Below are 18456 nucleotides of genomic sequence, written 5' to 3'. Positions count from 1 at the left end.
TGGACTCATCCTGTCTGGGATCTTCTAAAGGATGTTTGCAAAGTGACCCCAAGGCACTTGCTAAGCCAAGGCAGAGTCCATGTTCCTTGGATCTCTGGTGCCAGAGCTCCCTCTACTTCTTTTGTGACACTTAGAACATGTGTGATTACCTGTTGAGCCTGTAATCACCAGGAGGGTCACACTTCGTGGACATGTGAGGCATATGTATTGGGTAATCATGATGATTTGAGAGAGGCAAGTGGTGCAAAAGGCCTTATACAACCAAGCCAGAAGGCTGGGCTTCTCTAGGTGGTCACCATGAGCTAGTAATAGGTGCATTTTAGAAGGGCCCTCGTGAAAGGTAGGGACTTTCTAAGTTTGACACAGTGGTCAAAACTGACCTAGAAATAATGAGATTTGCTGGCTTCTCTGCTCTCAACTGTCCCTGTCCTTTCTAAATCCCCTCAGCCTGATCCTTCCAGGCAGGGGGCTCTCAGCTAGTTCTTACAAACTAGTTCTTATATTCAAGGAATATAAAGGAAAAGTCACTTCAGTCTTAACACCATCCTACTCCAGGATCTTCATGTTCCATTCACCACCTGGAGAACATTTTTAAAATACCAAGGCTAGGGCTTTATCCTAGGATTATCTAAACTTTTGATTTTTTAAAAATATTTTATTCATTTATCCATGAGAGACATACAGATAGAGAAGCAGAGACACAGGCAGAGGGAGAAGCAGGTTCTCTGTAGGAACCTGATGTGGGACTCGATCCCAGATCCTGGAATCATACCCTGAGCCAAAAGCTGACACTCAACTGCTGAGCCACCCAGGTGTCCCGATTCTCGAAATTTTTAATCATACAACTAAGTATAAGGAATAACAATTAGTCCCCGTGTGCCCCACACCAGTGTTCCCAAATCTTGCCACTTATTACAACCCCTTAGGGTAGCTTTAAAAAATTTCGATGACCTTGGGTGGGGGGTGGGCAAAATAGGGGAAGGGGAGTCAAAGATGTTTTGTGATGACCAGGCTGGACAGGAGGCCAGTCCATTAGAGTGTAGGGAGTGGCAAGCAGCATTGATGTTTATAAAAGTCCCCCCGATAGTTCCAGCGCCTTACATCGGGCTCAACAATTATCATCCTGCTAATCTTTTGTATGTTCTTCTAACAAGTACTTTTTTCTGAATTATTTGATAACAAAGCTCAGAAATCCAGTCTTTTCCTTTGTAAATATCTCTAACAGGCAAGCTTGTTATCCAACCCAGCCCTCATGCCGTCTGCACCCCAACAACATTCTCGTAAGCCCTCAACATCACCTAAGACCTGGTCCACGCTGAACATCCCCAGGCCATCTTTCCACGTTTGCTTGCTCGTCTCAGGATCTAGTTGCTGCACTTGACTGTTGGGTTCTGTCTCCTTTGCTCTATGGCAGCCACTTCCTCTTTTTCGTTATATTTTTAAAGCTCCTGGGGTGCCTGGGTGGCTCAGTGGGTTAAGCATCTGCCTTTGGCTCAGGTCATGACCCCAGGTCCTCTGGATTGAGCCCCAAGTTGGGCTCTGCTTCTCCTTCCCCCTCTGCCTGTCGCTCCATCTACTTGTGCTCTCTTACGTGTGCTCTCTCTCCATCAAATAAATAAATTAAAAATCCTAAAAATAAAACAAAACAAAAACAAACAAACAAACAAACAAAAAAACTCCTGTGTAACTCTTAGGGGAAGCCGGGATTGCCTGGCTTGGCCACTTTAACTAAATGGGGAGACCGAGGTCCAGAGAGGAAAGTAACTTTCAGGTTATTCAGTGCATCAGCTGTGGTGTCCGGCCAGCTCCTGTCCTCCCCCAGCTCCACCTACGTGTATGGGCACCTACAGTGCTCATCAGGGACTCGTAGAGATTGAACAGCTTTCAAGACTCATGAAAAATTTTATGCACATGTGCTTTTTCTCTGGGGAGAAGGCCTGTGGAAAAGAAGGGCTCTGTAGCTCCCCGAAAAGTTAACATAGAGGGAATGTTTGGGGTCCAGGATCTGGCTGGCTGACTGGTGTATTGTAGATGACAGCACATGCCACCCGATGCTAAGGCCACCAGGTCTGCCGTCCCAGGAATTCAAGAACCTCCACCAAGTGACAGAAAATCCCATGTAGTCAGCCTGAGTCTAGGCCGGCCATTCTAGAAGATCCTTGCTTACCACCAGATGGAGCAGCTCCTCCATGGGCTGCCCAGCAGGCCCCGAGGTCACTGGGAAAGAAAGAAACCTGTTGAAGGAACCGTCCCCACAATGATGCCTTTCTTGTGTCTCTCCTATTAGGGGTGTTCCAGGCTCTCAGTACGAAGGACAAGGACGAGGAGTTCATTCATCTGAACATAAATGAGGTACAATCCGGCCAGGCTACGCAGAGCCCTGCTCTCTGAATGCTTGCTGAATGCACGCGAAGGTCACCCTTAGCCATGGGCGTAGTAACAACAATGAAACTGCTAGTATTTTTTAGGTACTAGTCAGTCAGCAGCCAATGCAATCATTACGATACTCCTATGAGCTTAGGGTTAACAGAGAGCCCATTTGGCAGAAGTGGAAACTGAGGCATAAGGTGCTTAATCACCTGGAACAGAGTGAGCAAGCAAAACCTGCCTTCTTCTCTTTCTTTTGCCATATGGGTTCCTTAGCCTGCCTGCCTTCTCGCTCCCTATTTGTGCACTCCCCTTGCTCATGTTATCATGTGGGTCTTGTGATCCTCGGGGGAGGGGGGCCTGGCCTGCACATGCACGTACATGTGTGTATGCGCACGTGTGCACACACCTCAAAAACCCTGAGAAAGATACAACTTTTGCCAGTTACAAGGCTAACCACAGCAAATGTGATGAAGGGAAGCACAAGGATCCGAGTTTCAGAGGCTTGGAAGAGGCATCCCAGGTGTGGACCGTCCTCTCCCCATTGCCCAAAGTGTGGTCTGTGGACTAGTGGCCTGGGTGTCACCTAGGGGAACTGTCCACAATACTGTTATAAACTTCAGAGTTGCTAAAAGACTACATCTTAATTATTCTTGCCACAAAAAGAAATGATAATCATGTGACCCGAAAGAGGTCTTAGTCAATCACATTGAAATATATAAATGTATCAAATCAGCACATTGTACACCTCACACTTGTACAGTGTTATATGTCAGTTAAGTCAAAAAAATAAATACAATAAAAAATTATGCAAAAGAACAAAAATGCAGAGGCCCCATCCAGACCTGCTAAATCCCATCTTGTTTTAGGAGGATCCCCAATGATTCCTACACATACTAAAGTCTGAGATTGCTGGCTAGACATTCTCCTGACCAAAAGCAGGGAGGAAACTACGGAACACCTCCTTTTGCTGGTTCCCAGAATTTCTATTGCCCATTTTTTTCCCATTCTTGCTCCATGACTTCCTGTCCAGCTCTGCTTTTCCTCAGACAGAAGGGTTGCAAAGCTGGCAGCCCATGTCTCCTTCCTGTCATCTCTGAGCTCTTCCCCCTCCCCAATGTCTTCCACTTTCACACTGCAAACCCTGGCTCATTTCCAAATTCAGTAACAACTTGGGATTTGGGTTCTACTTTATTGACCATCAAGATAAAGAGGCTGATAAGTGTGCAGTAAATGGGATGGAACTTCCCCTCTGTGCCTTGGTTTTGGTCAATTCACCTGCTCGGTGCCTCAGTTTCCCCATCTGCAGAGAGATCAAGACCTTAATCTTATACCAAAAGTTTGGTTTCTAAAAATATCATGTAATTTGGCCATTTACTGTGTGGGCTCATCACCAATGTTCTCATATGTGTATCTCAGATCCCTGGATACACTGTAACTCACAGTTGTCCATCTCTAAAACATGGAGAACTGTGAGTTACAAAACTGGACAAAACTTTGAGTCTTCTCCCTCTCTCTCCCTTCAAGCCCATCATCCTCAACTCTGGCTGCACATTAGGATCACCTCAGGAGATTTAAAAGCTCCAATGGCCTGGCTATAACCCAGAACAATTAAGTCCAAATCTCTCAGGGTGGGGCCCAAGCATTGATATTTTTTAAATTCCCCCATGAGTCCAGTACTGTCCTGCCTGAGGTGCCTCAGGAATGCTGTCTGCTTTGCCAGGAAGAAAGCACATTTCTCTCTCTCTCTCACTCTCTTTCTCACCATCTGCACTTGATTTGAGCTAATTCAGAAAGAGCTCAGGGCCTCCAGAAAACTGAAAATGCTTGGAATCATTTTTTAAAATATTTCATGTTGAAGGCGAAGTCCATATTTTAGGCAATATGATTGGATGCAGAACTGCTGTGACATAAACAAACCAGGGCTGGTAGGGGAGTAGAGGAATAATCAACTCTTCACTTTATTTTTTTTTTCTTTTTGTTTCTAGTTCATCAACTTGACAATGAACATCTGAGGCTTCCCTGGCAAGGATACAGTCTGTCCAGCTGAGTCTTGGCTCTTGGGCCATGAACTTCAGAATGTTTCTTGGTGTAGAGCTCTCCTCCCATTATCCAACCTTCTCATCCCCCTGCCCCACCACTTTAATCTTGGAAGAGTGAAATGGACTCAGCTATGATCTCTGATTTTATGCTACTTCTTTGTACAAGCACTGTCCTAATATAGGCTGATGCCACCACCAGTGCCTTACCTTCAGGTTTAGGCATTTCTAGCAATTTCTCCCCCTACCTTCACCATCTCTTTCCAATACCAATTGTCAAAAGTGTAAATCAGTGCACAGAACTATGGTTTGGGGTGTGGAGTGTCAATCATTATACTCAAATATCCTATACAGGACAAAGTTTTTATTAATGTATTGGAGCCTGAGATGAAATGGAAAGGTATGACATCATAATTAAACACTTTCCTCATCCTAGATGTTTCCTTATTGGGGGCAAACCTCAGGGAATTCTGGATGATTACTTGTAAGAGTGGAACAATATGAAAATCCCTATTTCCTCTTCCAAGAGGTGGTAACTAAGTAGTCAGTCTCTGTCCAATCCATTCTTTGTGTCTAAAGCTTTTGAGTCAGAAGATCCAGGGGCAATGTTATTTCTTTTCAGGAGTCCAGATTTGTATCAGTCTGGATTGCATTCATTTCTACCATGATGAAGAAGAACAGAGCAGGAAAGAAGCCTTATTTTGGCCCACCAAATTGGAATAATGGGAAATAACACAATATTGCCTCAGTAAATGCTAGTTCTCATTTTCTTATTTATATACTTGTGGTAGGGGAGGTGGAATGGAGGGATGTGCAGAGAGGGAAAGGGGAAGGGAAGGGGGGAAGGGTCTCCTCTCTCACTTCTCAACCCTTCCCTGAGCTCATCCAGCAATGGAGGCATGTGATAGGAGCAATATGCAATAACAGTGTTTTCTAGTTTCTGTATTTGATATTTAACATGTTGAGGCCTTGCTGATCCTGGAGGGATTCCTCCTCCCAGGGCTAATCAATTCCCAGAGATAGCAAACAACTTGCCTGCAAGTGTGCCTTTCATATACAAGCCAACCAATCCAGAGCCAACACCCAATCACCTCCTCTATGGGACTTTCACACTCCAATCCACTACCTACCTTCTCTAATTGCCACAGGGCCAGATACCAGACAATTGGGAATACTCCTATGCCCCCAGAGCCTGCCGAAATTATTCAAACTAGGCAATCTTCAGACTCCTTATCTGGCCTTACTCATTCCTTCCACAATAAAGACTCTTGTCAACATTTCCTATTCCTCTTTCTGCATCTCGACTGATGCAGTCAGACTGATGATAAAGGCTAAATACATTAGGAAAATATAACAATTATAAATATAATACCACCTAATAGTAGACATAAGGAAAATATAACAATTATAAATGTAATACTCCTAATAGTAGAGCCTCAAAATTTATTAAGCAAAAATGCATAGAATTGAAAGAAGAAATAGTTTAACAATTAGTTCAATATCCTATTTCAGTAATTCATAGAGCAACTAAACAGAAAATCAGCAAAGATGCAGAAGACTTTAATGACCTTGTCAACCAAATGGACATTTTTAGAGCACTCTATCTAAAATAAATACTCATTTTTTTTCAAAAGTAGATTAAATGTTCTCTAGGTTATATCATATACTAGGGCATAAAACAAATTTCAATATATTTAAGAGGATTTACGTCATTCAGAGTATGTTTTCCAGCCACAAAGGACTAAATTAGAAATCATAGAAAGAAAGTTGGGCAATCTCAGTGTTTCGAAATTAAACAACATATTTAGAAATAATCCAGGAGCCAAAGAAAAATCACAATGGAAATTAGAAATATTTTAAGCTGAATTAAACAAGGATACAATGTATCAAAATGGATGAGATAGGACTTGGGAAAGCAGAAAGTTCTTGCATCAATAATTTAAACTTCCATCTTAAAAAAACAAAAACATGAGAGACCAAGAGAGAGAGAGAGAGAGAGAGAGAGAGAGAGAGAGAAAGAAAGAAAGAAAGAAAGAAAGAAAGAAAGAAAGAAAGAAAGAAAAAAGAAATTAAATCCAAAGAAAGCAATAAGAAAGAAAGGTCAGAGCAAAAATTAATGAACTAGAACATTGAAGAATAAAAAAACTCAAGGAAATTATAACACTGTTTTTAGAAAAGATCAACAATTTAAAAAAGGATCAACAATATCAATATACTCTTAGCTAAACTGACCAAGAGAAAAGGCCATATTAACAAAATCAGAAGTGTAAGAGGGGCATCACTGCTGACCCTACAAAATGAAAAGTATTATAAGAAGATAGTATGAACAACATTATGCCAACAAACGAGACAACTTAGATGACATGGAAAATTTCCTAGAAAGAAAGAAATTGACAAAATGGACTTAGAGGAAACTGAAAGTCCTGACCAGATCTTTAACAAGTAAAGAAATGGAAATAATGGTTAAAAACTCTTACCCTGGGGCAGCCTTCCGCCCAGGGCTGATCCTGGTAGACCCTGGATCAATCCCACGTCAGGCTCTCTGCATGGAGCCTGCTTCTCCCTCTGCCTGTGTCTCTGCCTCTCTCTCTCTCTCTTTCTCTCTCTCTCTCTCTCTCTCTCTCTCTCTGTCTCTATGAATAAATAAATAAAATCTTAAAGAAAAAAACTCTTCCCATGAAGAAAAGTCCAGGCTCGGGTAACTTTACTGGTGAATCTATCTAATATTTAAAGAAGAAATTAAAAAATAATAAAATAGGGGATCCCTGGGTGGCTCAGCGATTTGGCGCCTGCCTTTGGCCCAGGGCGCGATCCTGGAGTCCTGGGATCGAGACCTGCCTCGGGGTCCCGGCATGGAGCCTGCTTCTCCCTCCTCCTGTGTCTCTTCCTCTCTCTCTCTCTCTCTATGTCTATCATAAAATAAATAAATAAATCTTTTAAAATAATAATAATAATAATAAAATAATAAATAAAGAAGAAATAATAGCAATCTTTCACAACTCCTTTTGAATATGGAGGAAGAGGGACAACTCCCCAACTCATTCTATAACTCTTCAAAACCAAAGACATCAAAGAAAACTATAGATCCGGGGATCCCTGGGTGGCTCAGCAGTTTAGTGCCTGCCTTTGGTCCAGGGCGCTATCCTGGAGTCTCAGGATCGAGTCCCACATCCGGCTACCTGCATGGAGCCTGCTTCTCCCTCCGCCTGTGTCTCTGCCTCTCTCTCTCTCTCTCTCTCTCTCTCTCTCTAGGTCTCTCATGAATAAATAAATACAATCTTAAAAAAAAAAAGAAAGAAAACTATAGATCAGCATCTCTGTTGCAGTAAGTTCAAAAATCTTAACAAAATATTAGCAAACCAAATCCAGCAGCATATTAAATAGTTTATACAACATGGCTACAAAGGATTTATCCTAGAAATGCAAGATTAGTTTAACACCCCAAAATGAAAGCATGTAATACTCCATACTAAGAGATTAAGGATAAAAATATAATCATCTCAACAGATGCAGAAAAATGTTCAACAAAACCATGATTGAAACTTTTTGAGTGGGCTCCACACCCAGAGTACATCTCATTGAAGGGCTTGAACTCAAAACTCTGAGATCAAGACCTGAGCTGAGAACAAGAGTCAAATGCTTAACCAACAACTGTGCTTTAACTAAACTCTTAAGAAACTGGGGCATCTGGGTGGCTTAGTTGGTTGGGCATCTGATTCCTGCTTTCAGCTCAGGTCATGATCTTGGGGTCTGCACTTGGCTGGGAGTCTGCTTGAGATTCTTTCCCTCTGCCTCTCCCCCTACTCACATTCTCTTAAATAAATGCATAAATAAATAAATAAATAAATAAATAAATTTTGAAGACTTGGAAACTGAAAGAAAGAAACAGTTGAGAAAGAAGGAAACTTTCTCAACTTTACAAAAAAACATCGGTAAGAAATCTACAACTATGATACATAATGGTAAGAGACATGATAAAATACCAGATCCTTCCCCACCAAGGATCAGGAATAAGGCAGATCCCTTATTATCTTATTATGAGAAGCACTCACCACTTCTGTTTAACATTACACTGGAGTCTCTACCCAGTGTAATATGGGCAAGAAAAATCAGTTAAATATATACAGATTGTAAAGGAAGGGGTAAACCTGTTCACAGATTTACAGATGATGTGAATCTGTACACAGAAAATCCTGAAAATTCTACATAAAATCTAAGTAAAGAATAAAGAAAGAATACTCACTCTGCTTGATTTCCAAACTTACTATAAAGTTATAGTAATCAAGAGAGTGTGGTTTTGGCTTAAGGACAAACATGCAGATATATTGAACAGAATGGAAGTCCAGAAATAAATCCTTCCATTTACAGTCAACTGATTTTTTACAAGACTACCAAGTCAATTCGATGGAGGAAAGGATAGTTTTTTCAACAAATGGTGTTGGGGGGATCCCTGGGTGACTCAGCAGTTTGGCGCCTGCCTTCCACCCAAGGCATGATCCTGGAGTCCCGGGATGGAGTCCTATGTGGGGCTTTCTGCATGGAGTCTGCTTCTCCTCTATCTGTGTCTCTGTCTCTCTATATATATATCTGTGTCTCTCATGAATAAATAAATAAAATCTTAAAAAAAAATAGTGTTGGAACAACTGACTATCCATATAATCATATGCAAAAACATAAAAACAAATTTAGACTGTTATCTCATCCCATATACAAAAAATCAACTCAAGATGTACCATACCTAAATGTAAGAGCTAAAATTATCAATCTTCTAAAATAAAACATTGGAGTAATTCTTTGTGATCTTCCATTAGGCAAAGAATTTCTTAGATTTGGCATCAAAAGCACAATTCATAAAAGAAAACTTTGATAAATTTGACTTCATTGAAATCACAATGTTTGCTTTGCAAAAGACACTAATAATAGTGTCCCTATTGCACTAGGTGCAAAAACAATAAAAAGAAAAGCCACAAATTGGAAGAAAATATTTGCAAATCATATGTCTGGCAAAGGATTTGTTTCCAGAATATATAAGGAACTACAACTCAGCAGGAAAACAAACAATCCCATTTTCTAAAGGAGCAAATATTTCAATAGACATTTCTCCAAAGAAGATATGCAAATGGAATGAGCACATGAAAAGATGCTCAATATCATCAGCCATTAGTGAAATGAGCACATCTACCCATTGAAGCCACAATAAGATACCACAGAGACCCACTGTAATGGTTAATGAAAAAGACTGACAATACTAAGTGTTGGTGAAAATATGCAGAAGCTACATCCCTCATTCATTGCTGGTGGAAAAGTAAAATGTAATTACTTTGAAAAACAGTTGGGTTTCCTTTAAGTTAAACATATGCTTACCACATATACTAGCAAATTCCCTCTTAGGTACCTACCTAAGAAAAATCAAAATATATGATGTACACACAAAGACTTGTATGTGACTATTAATAGCAGCTTTATTTATAAAGTCAAGAAAATGAAAACAATCCCTAACTGTGGAAGAGATTTTTTTTTTTCCTAACTGTGGAAGAGATTAACAAAATTCCTTACAATAGAATTTTTGTAAATATTGTAAAATAGACTGCTGATATGTGCTTATTCTACTTTCTATTTGCATAAAACTTTTTAAAAATGTAAACATATGGAGACAAGAAGCAGATCTGCAGTTGTCTGGGACTGGAAATGAATGTGGGGATTAATCAAACCAGCACGAGAACTGTGTGAGGTGATGGAAATATTCTAAAACTGGATCACGGTGATGGTTGCAAAACCCTACACATTTACTAAGAAGTATTTGTTTGTACACTTACATTGAGTGTGTTTTGTGGCATTTAAATTATACCTTGATAAAGTCTTTAATAAAAAGTACATGATCTATGAGATAAGACACAGAGACATGAGACAGGGTGGAAGCAGATAAATAATGTTGAATTAATTACTATCTACCTTAGTTACTGTGTTCTGTTGAATCAGTCAAAATGATAATCCACATTAGTGTTTTTTTCTTGCTTTCAACAATAATTGGGTTAAGCCTCCAACTCTCGATTTTGACTCAAGTCATGATCTCAGGTCGTGGGATCTAGCCCTGTGTTGGGCTTTGCCCTCAGTGTGGAGTCTGCTTGAGATTCTCTGTCCCTCTCTCTCCCTCGGCCACTCCCCCTGCTCATGATCCCTATAAATTAATTAATTAATTAATTTTTTGAATCTTTAAAAAGAGAATATTTTCACTCATCTTTTCTGGGACAAGAGTTCTTATTTAGGGTGGTAGCCATCAATTTCACAAAACACAACTTGAGCTGAGCTTGAGTACATCTAGGTAGACTAGTCTGTTAATTTTCAACTTCTTAATAATAGAGACATCTGCTTGGTTGTGTGAAATATGTATGTTTCTAGACAGACCACCACTCCTTCTTTGACTACAGGGGTGATACTGAAAATCATTCACAACCACGTGGACACTTGCTTGGTCCTTGTGCAATGGATTGCAATGGATTCAGTCTCGATTGCTCACCGGGACCTTGGTGGAGACATTTTAATTACCATATTGAAAGTGTGTTTCTTGATTTCCAGTGTCTGCAGATCTATGGGCCTAAGGAAGATTTAGGGAAGACCAGCGAAGGCAGGAGACCCACCTGACATCTCATCCAGGGCCTGGGAAGAATGGGGAGTGTTCAATGAATGACAGTGGAAGACAAAACAAGGTTGCTCTCTGGTTTCAGTCTATCCATTCAAAATATCAGCCATACTTGGGGCTCCTGTTTGGCTCAGTCAATTAAGTGTTTGACACTTGGTTTCTGCTCAGGTCATGATCTCTGGAATTGAGTCTTGCATCAGGGTCTATGCTCCACAGGGAGTCTGCTTGAGATTCTCTCTCTCCTTCTCCCTCTGCCCATCCCACTCCTGCTCTCTCTCTCTAAAATAAATAAATAAACCTTTAAAAACAGTCATACTTTATAATTAGCTCATTTAATATTCAGACAATCTTATAGGTTTGCTTTTCTCTTTCCTGTAAAAGATTTCTAAACAACCCAAGGCACAGAGGGGCACATGAAGCAGCAGAGAGAGACTTGAATGCAATGCTAACTGCTTCCTGTTTGAGCAGAATTTGGATAAAGAAGTTCAAACCTCTCCTGGAGGTGGTGTTGTCCTTCCCCATCTTGACATTCTATGATGCTATTAAATAAACTGAAAATTATTCTTAAAACAGTCTAAGTGACTGATATTTAAAAAGAAAATGTCCTCTCTTACTGACATTTTGAAGGACCATGAAAGCTTTAAGCCTAAGGACTGATATTCCTTGGTGGGATTTCAGGTTGAGAGAGGAGGATACATGTTATTTTGTGGGTGGACTTCCTCCCCTGTGAGCAGCTCTCTGCTCACCTGGGAAAGCTTCACACACAGAGGGTGGCTGTGCACTGAGTACCTAAACTTTCCTATGACCTAACTTTGCAGGCTGCAAACTCTACAATGGCTGATAGATTGAAATTCCTGCATGTGACAGCAGTGTTTGATACACTGCAACACTGTAAGCCCTCAGTGAAGGACAATGTAAAAATTCTCTAAATAAAGACTTCCATGGGCTCTCTGAGATAGGCCTGTGGACCATGGTAAGGAGTGGTCATGCCTCGAGCCCTATTCTCTCAGATAGCAGAGATGACCTACCTCTCCAGTATCTGTTCCCATGGGTATGCTGCCTCCAGCCCTAGCATCAGCTGCAGCCCTTGTGGTCACATATAAAGAGCTGCACCCAACCCAGGGAGTGGAAATCTTTTCCCCTAGATCCTTAGACCAAACCCCTCAGGCCCTATCAGGAGGGAACCATGGGCCACAGACACCTTTCTCTGAAATGCCCCAGGCTCTTCTCTTCTGTCCTATACACAGTCACACAGTGCACTGAGGTGCCAGGGATTCAGAAAGTACCAGAATAGGGGACCCGGTTGGCAGGAGTCCTGTGGTCAGTGGTGCCAGCTCTACTCAATGCCCTGATCATTCACGGTAACAAAGCACCATTCTACTAAGAGCCAAGAACGCCTGCCAAGTACCAGTGTGGGTTGTGTCGGCACCACAGCTGTGAATCAACAGTAGGCTGTGCTTGCTACTGATGCTTGCTTGGGGCATTTCTCCAGCCCCACAGTGGCTTTCTGAAAGGGGGAAGGGCTAGGCACTGGGACAAGAGGGAGGGAGAGAGGAAAAATGCATATGAGAGAGGGAGAGAGACTCTTGCTTGATCCCTGCATGGTGCCTCTGGATGGAAGAGCATAGCCCGGTGGTGCTCTTGAGCAGATTTATCTGTGCATTACCAGCTGAGCTATGCTAGGAGGAAAAGTCTCTCTCTCTTCCCATAGAAAGAGCAGCTGAACCACATGGAACAAATGCAGGATTACATAATGCAAATGGCATTGGCTTTGGAGTCTGGAGACCTGTATTCTAGTCTGTAATTTACCTCCAGCTAGCGGTGGAACTTTAGCCATATCACTTAACTTCTCTGGGCTGCTTTGATTCCTTCTCTAACTCTGGAGTTTTGAACACATGTGGCTCAGTCCTGGTCCAGTGGGGTGGATGGAGAGACTGGTAGGAGGGAGTAGAGATGGGGCCAGCCAGCCTGAGAATTCACTTATCTGATTCCCTGACAAAACTCAGGGTTCTGAAAAGAATGAGAGCATCCAGAGGAGACTTTCCAGGCTACATCAGGACTTGGCTTCTAGGAAATTCTCTGTCCTCCTTTCTTTCAGCATCTCACCATGCTCCTCCATCTTCCAAACTCATCAGAAGTCAACTATCCTTATGATTTAGCTTTCTCTATTCCCTTGCAGTTGAACTTCTAGATCCTAAAAAGGTGGTCATCCATCAGATGGTCTCCCCTATGGTCACTTCTCAACACACTGCTGGAACGGTCTTCCTCCCTCCACCACTGTGGTTGCATCTCTGTTAGGATGGTGCCAGCTCCTGGGGAAAATGGGGTCCTCCTCCTGTGTGAGGTCTCTGCAGCATAGGATGCTCCTGGCTATGTTCTTTATGAACTCACTTCTTTGCTCTCAGCACTGTTACTCTCTAGCTTCCTCCTGCCTTGCCACCCACTCCTGCCCATCCCATTCCCATGCTCTTCCCTCTGTTCAGACTTGAATACTGGTGCCTTTGGGACTCAGCTGTCACTGCTTTCATCCCACTGTGCACATGCCCGAATTTTGTGTTCTCGTGGCTTCAGTCACCATTTCTACACCACTGACTCCCAACCTTATGTCTCCCTCCAGGCCCCTCCTGAACTCCTTGACAGCACTGAGGAGGAAATGTATCTGCATGTGCCTCTACCCAGCTCTGGCGAGGACTCCAATAGGCTCCTCCATTCTGCATTCTACAAATACTGAATACTCTGCCAGCACTGTAATGGGTGATATGTGGCCTTCTTGCTTAACATACAGTCGGGCCTCCTCTTTGCTCCCAGAAAAATGCCCAGAACTCAGTATGGCCCTGCTTAGCGCTAAGTGTGTTCTCAGGATGCACCCCGGAGCCAGATTGGCTGTCTTCCTCTTTGAAACGATGCTCTAGCCTTGACGGATCACAGCACTGCCTCTACTGTGCACCCTCATAGACCAGGAATAACTTGCTGGCAGGGACGGGATCATGTCATACCAGCACAGTGGCTGGTCCATGTTAATGTTTGGGCCTCCTGTCTCTAATGTGCGTGGACCACAAGCATGGAGGAAGACAAATGGGACCCAGAATACGTATTCCTAAACCCCTTTGATCCCTTTGCTCTGTTCAAATAGGCCCAGCTTTTGTGGATACATGAAGGGTACCCACTGAACATCTGTTTGCTAGCATGCAATACTGGCTCTGCTTTGCTCAAAAAGCATGCAGGGTGTTCTGCTCCAGAGATGGCATTATGCCTTCCAGATATGAGAATTTTCAAGCATACAGGGTGGCCTTCATTGAAGCAAGGAACACTATGGTAAAAGCCTTTGATAGGAAGCAGATGCAGGCCCCTTTCTCTAAACAAAAGAATCATAGTGCTGTTCACAGAACATACCTGCTGTGTTCAATAATTACAAGATTTTTTTTTTTAATCACCCTATCTGAGTAGCATCAGTTGGTTTAAAGTCCCTGGAAAAGTCAGAAAATGTGCAGTTGAGTTTCCCACAGAAATCCTATATTGTGTTTATCTCTATGATTGCATTTGGTAGAAATATATAAAAGTCAGTCTGTTTTTGCAAAGCTGATTTCTTTTTGCAAAGACTGGTAATTGGTCACTGTGTCTACAGAAACAGAACTTTCTTTCGTTAAAATCACAGAGATATGTGGCCATGGATGTCATCATATCACTGGGCATTAGACACAATAATAATGCACAGGGCTCTTGCAGCACAGTTCCGAGGCCTATTATAAACCCTGATATTTCTGAAACTCATCCCAATATTTCTTAAATCACTTTATATTTTGTTATTTTATATATTTTTACAAAGGGTTTAAGTGATAAAAAATACAAAGAATGATTCCACACTCACCAATAATTTTGAGTATTTCTTTAGTAAACGGTTTCTTCATCTTTCCTGCAAGCGTGCATACTTCCATTTCTTGTCTTTGTTACTATTCATCTAACCTAACCAAATCTAGACTTGACCAAGTTCAAGTCTGTAAAAACATCCCATGGTGTCAGGTCATCCTGCCCTAGACTTAATTACCTCCTTCACTCTGCCTGTGTCCTCTGGTCAAGCACAGTTCAAAATCCATGTATCTCTGTCTAGACTTATGGAAGCATGTTTCTCATTAGTTTCCAGGGGAAATTCTACCTCATGTGAATTCTGGCTCTGAGTTTACACTTAGGCTGAGTCAAACCAGGGCCTATGCTTCCTCAGTGGCAGGCAATGGGATCCTTAGGTATTGTACTACGGTTCTATACTCTCTTGATCTTTCTCTTTCAGGTCAGCTTTGTGCTAAGACGGTGACATGCCTGATGTGGGGCTGGATCCCAGGACCCTGAGATCACAACCTGAGCTGAAACCAAGAGTTGGATGCTCAACTGACTGAGCCACCCAGGTGCCCTGAGGTATTAGGTGAACGTTTAATAAGCAAGTTTTACTATTCCATAAAGTATCTGATTTTTCCCATGATGTTTTTACAGACTTGATGACTCTCAGACATCTGGGCAAATGCCTTCCACTGTCAGAGGATAAAGTAACAGGATAGGTCATCAAGGCCCCAGTCTGATGGAGTCCACGCGAAACACAAGGGAGAGACAGAGGTCACTATTTATATATGAATGAGGTTGGAAAAAATCACCCAAATACCATCATCCAGAGAAAAATAATTTTTAAACTTATTTTATTGTAGTAAATATATGTGACATGCAATTTTACCATGTTAGCCATTTCAGTGGCATTCAGTACATTCTCAATGTTGCACAACCATCACCACCATCCATTTCCAGAACTCTTTCATCGTTTCAGTAGTCATTAAACCCACAGGCACCCCCTGTCCCTCTAGGCTCAGCCCCTAGGGCCCTCTATTCTACTCTCTCTCTCTCTCTCTCTGAGTCTCCCTATTCAGGGTACCTCCAATAAGTGGAATAATACAATTTGTGTCCTTTTGCATCTGGCTTATTTCACTTAGCACTATGATTTCAAGGTTCAATCAAGTTGTAGCATGTGTCAGAATTCCCTTCCTTTTTGTGACTCAATGTTCCATAGTTATGTATATAGCATATTTTGTTTACTCATGCATCTCTTGACCAAGAATTCCATATTTTGGCTATTGTTTGGTTGGTTGTTGTTTTGAGAGAGAGAGAGAGAGAGAGTGCATGTGCGTGCTAGAGGGAGTAAGGTGGGAAAGGGCAGAGGGAGAGAGAAAATCTTAACAGGCTCTATACTGGGCACAGAGCCTGGTATGGGGCTTGATCTCATGACCCTGAGATCATGACCTGAGCTGAAATCTAGACTCAGATGCTTAACCGACTGAGCCACCCAGGCACCTCTCCTATTTTGGCTATTGTAAACAATGCTGCTATGACCATTCTGTGACCTGTCTTTTCTTTCTCCTGACAGCATCCTTTGATGCACAAAAGTTTTAACTTTTCATGAAGTCTAATTTATGTATTTTTTCTTTTATTGCCTGAACTTTTGGTGTCATAACCAAGAAATCAAGCCAAAACCAGTGTCATGAGGATTTCCCCCTATTTTCCACTAGGGAGTTTTATGGGTACAGCCATTAAGTCTAAGTCTTTAGTCCATTTTAAGTCAAACTTTGTATATGGTGTAAGGTAAAGATCCAACTCCATTCTTCTGCTTGTGGATATCCAGATTTCCCAGCACTGTTTACAGAAAAGATTGTCCTATCCCCCTCTGAATGGTCTTAGGATTCTTGCCAAAACTCAAGTGACTGTATATGTGACAGTTTATTTTTGGACTCTCTATTGCATATCATCGGTCATTACACATCTGTCCTTATGCCTGGTACACACTGATTATTGTAGCTCTGTAGATGGTTTGAAATCAGGAAGTGTGAGTCCTCCAACTTTGTTCTTTCTCGATACCATTTTGACTATCATCCTTGAAATTTCATATAAATTTTAGGATGGGTTTTTTTTTCCTATTTCTGCCCCCCAAAATGTCATCTTAATAGGAATTGTGTTGGAGGGATTCCTGGGTGGCTCAGTGATTGAGCATCTGCCTTTGGCTCAGGGCATGATCCCGGGATCCGGGATCGAGTCCCACATTAGGCTCCTTCCATGGAGCCTTCTTCTCCTTCTGCCTATATCTCTGCCTCTCTCTCTCTCTCTCTCTCTCTCTCTCGAATAAATAAAATCTTAAAAAAACAGGAATTGTATTGTAACTGTGGATTGATTAGGTAGTACTGACATCTTAATTATTATGCTTTCTAATCCATGAACATCATCAAATATCTTTCCATTTATGTCTTCTTTAATTTCTTTCAGCAAATAATAATAATAATAATAATAATAATAATAATAATAATAATTTCTTTCAGCATCTTTGAGGGGTTGTCATTAGGCCTCACACGATTCACCCTCTAGTGTCCCTTCCCCCAGATTCATGTCTGTTCCACACGCAAAATATACAGGAGTCCATGAGCCTTCCCCTGATGTTGCACCATCAAAAATATCACAAAGATTGGAAATGCCAAACAGGTGCTGCCTTCCCCCAGCCTCCCAGAAGTCCAGAGCAGCCTCTGCTCCAGCATTACTCCACTCTTGCTGCCTTTACAACTGCCAGCAGTACCACATTGCCAAAACCAGAAATAGAAGGTTCTCCCTTCCTTCTGTGTTCTGATCTCTCTCGGACCTCTTTCCTATTGGCAGTATGTAATGGTTTCCTGTCACTAACATAGCCTGCCAGTACACTGTCTACAAAGATGGGTGTGGGACTAGGTGGGTCTGGCTGCACTCACTTCTCCTCTTCTGTTAGATTACAACCAGTGGGAACAATGCACAAAGAGCAATAGCCAAAGTGTGAATGAAGAACCAGTTGTAGTAATCAGTGGGCAACACCCACTGAAGGGTTGCTAGAATCTGGAATGCAGTGGATGAGGCCTGAAGATAGTGTGGCATTTGAAGAGGGTGCCATTAGGCTGGTTCTGCAAGAGTTGGAGAAACTGCAAACAGGCTTCAGTTACTGCAACGGGGATGGCTTGTTGCTTCCAGGGTGGAGAAGCATTATAGGATGAAGCTCACAAGAACAGCAAGTGGACAGGAAGCAAGTAGGAAGCAGGGAGTCCCCTCTTCCACAGGCCTTGCAGTCTCTGTGTAGATCCCCTATTGGCAGGGCCCAATGGGGAGCAGCTGGCAAAGCAGAAAAGGATTTTGCAGAGAATCAGCCTTAGTATCACAGAGCTGGATCTGAAAGGGTGAGTGTGTGCAGCAGAGAGATGAGAGCCTAGTGGCTGACACACCATGCACATGGGTTACCCTGAAAGTACAGAGGTAATGCCCATGACTTTCAGTCCAGTGACCCTGCAGACACTGGCTTGTGAATGTTGGTCCCTAAGTGAGCCTATTAGCCACTCTTCCAGGAAAGAGAGAGCCCAGGATACA

At 42.1% G+C, this 18456-nt stretch overlaps 1 protein-coding gene across 1 annotated transcript in view; it reads left to right on the top strand.

The window, feature by feature from the left end:
• Positions 1–4841, top strand: part of CAPN9 (calpain 9) — a 40006-nt gene extending 35165 nt beyond the window's left edge. The window contains exons 19-20 of the mRNA XM_077894539.1: positions 2288–2352; positions 4356–4841. Of these exons, the coding sequence (XP_077750665.1) occupies positions 2288–2352; positions 4356–4382 (92 nt within the window). The 3' untranslated portion in view covers positions 4383–4841. The remainder of the gene's footprint in view (positions 1–2287; positions 2353–4355) is intronic.
• Positions 4842–18456: the final 13615 nt, after the last annotated feature.

The sequence above is a fragment of the Canis aureus genome, chromosome 4, assembly GCF_053574225.1.
Source record: "Canis aureus isolate CA01 chromosome 4, VMU_Caureus_v.1.0, whole genome shotgun sequence".
In the NCBI taxonomy this organism is placed as follows: domain Eukaryota; kingdom Metazoa; phylum Chordata; class Mammalia; order Carnivora; family Canidae; genus Canis; species Canis aureus.
This window is presented reverse-complemented; position numbering and strand designations above follow the sequence as displayed.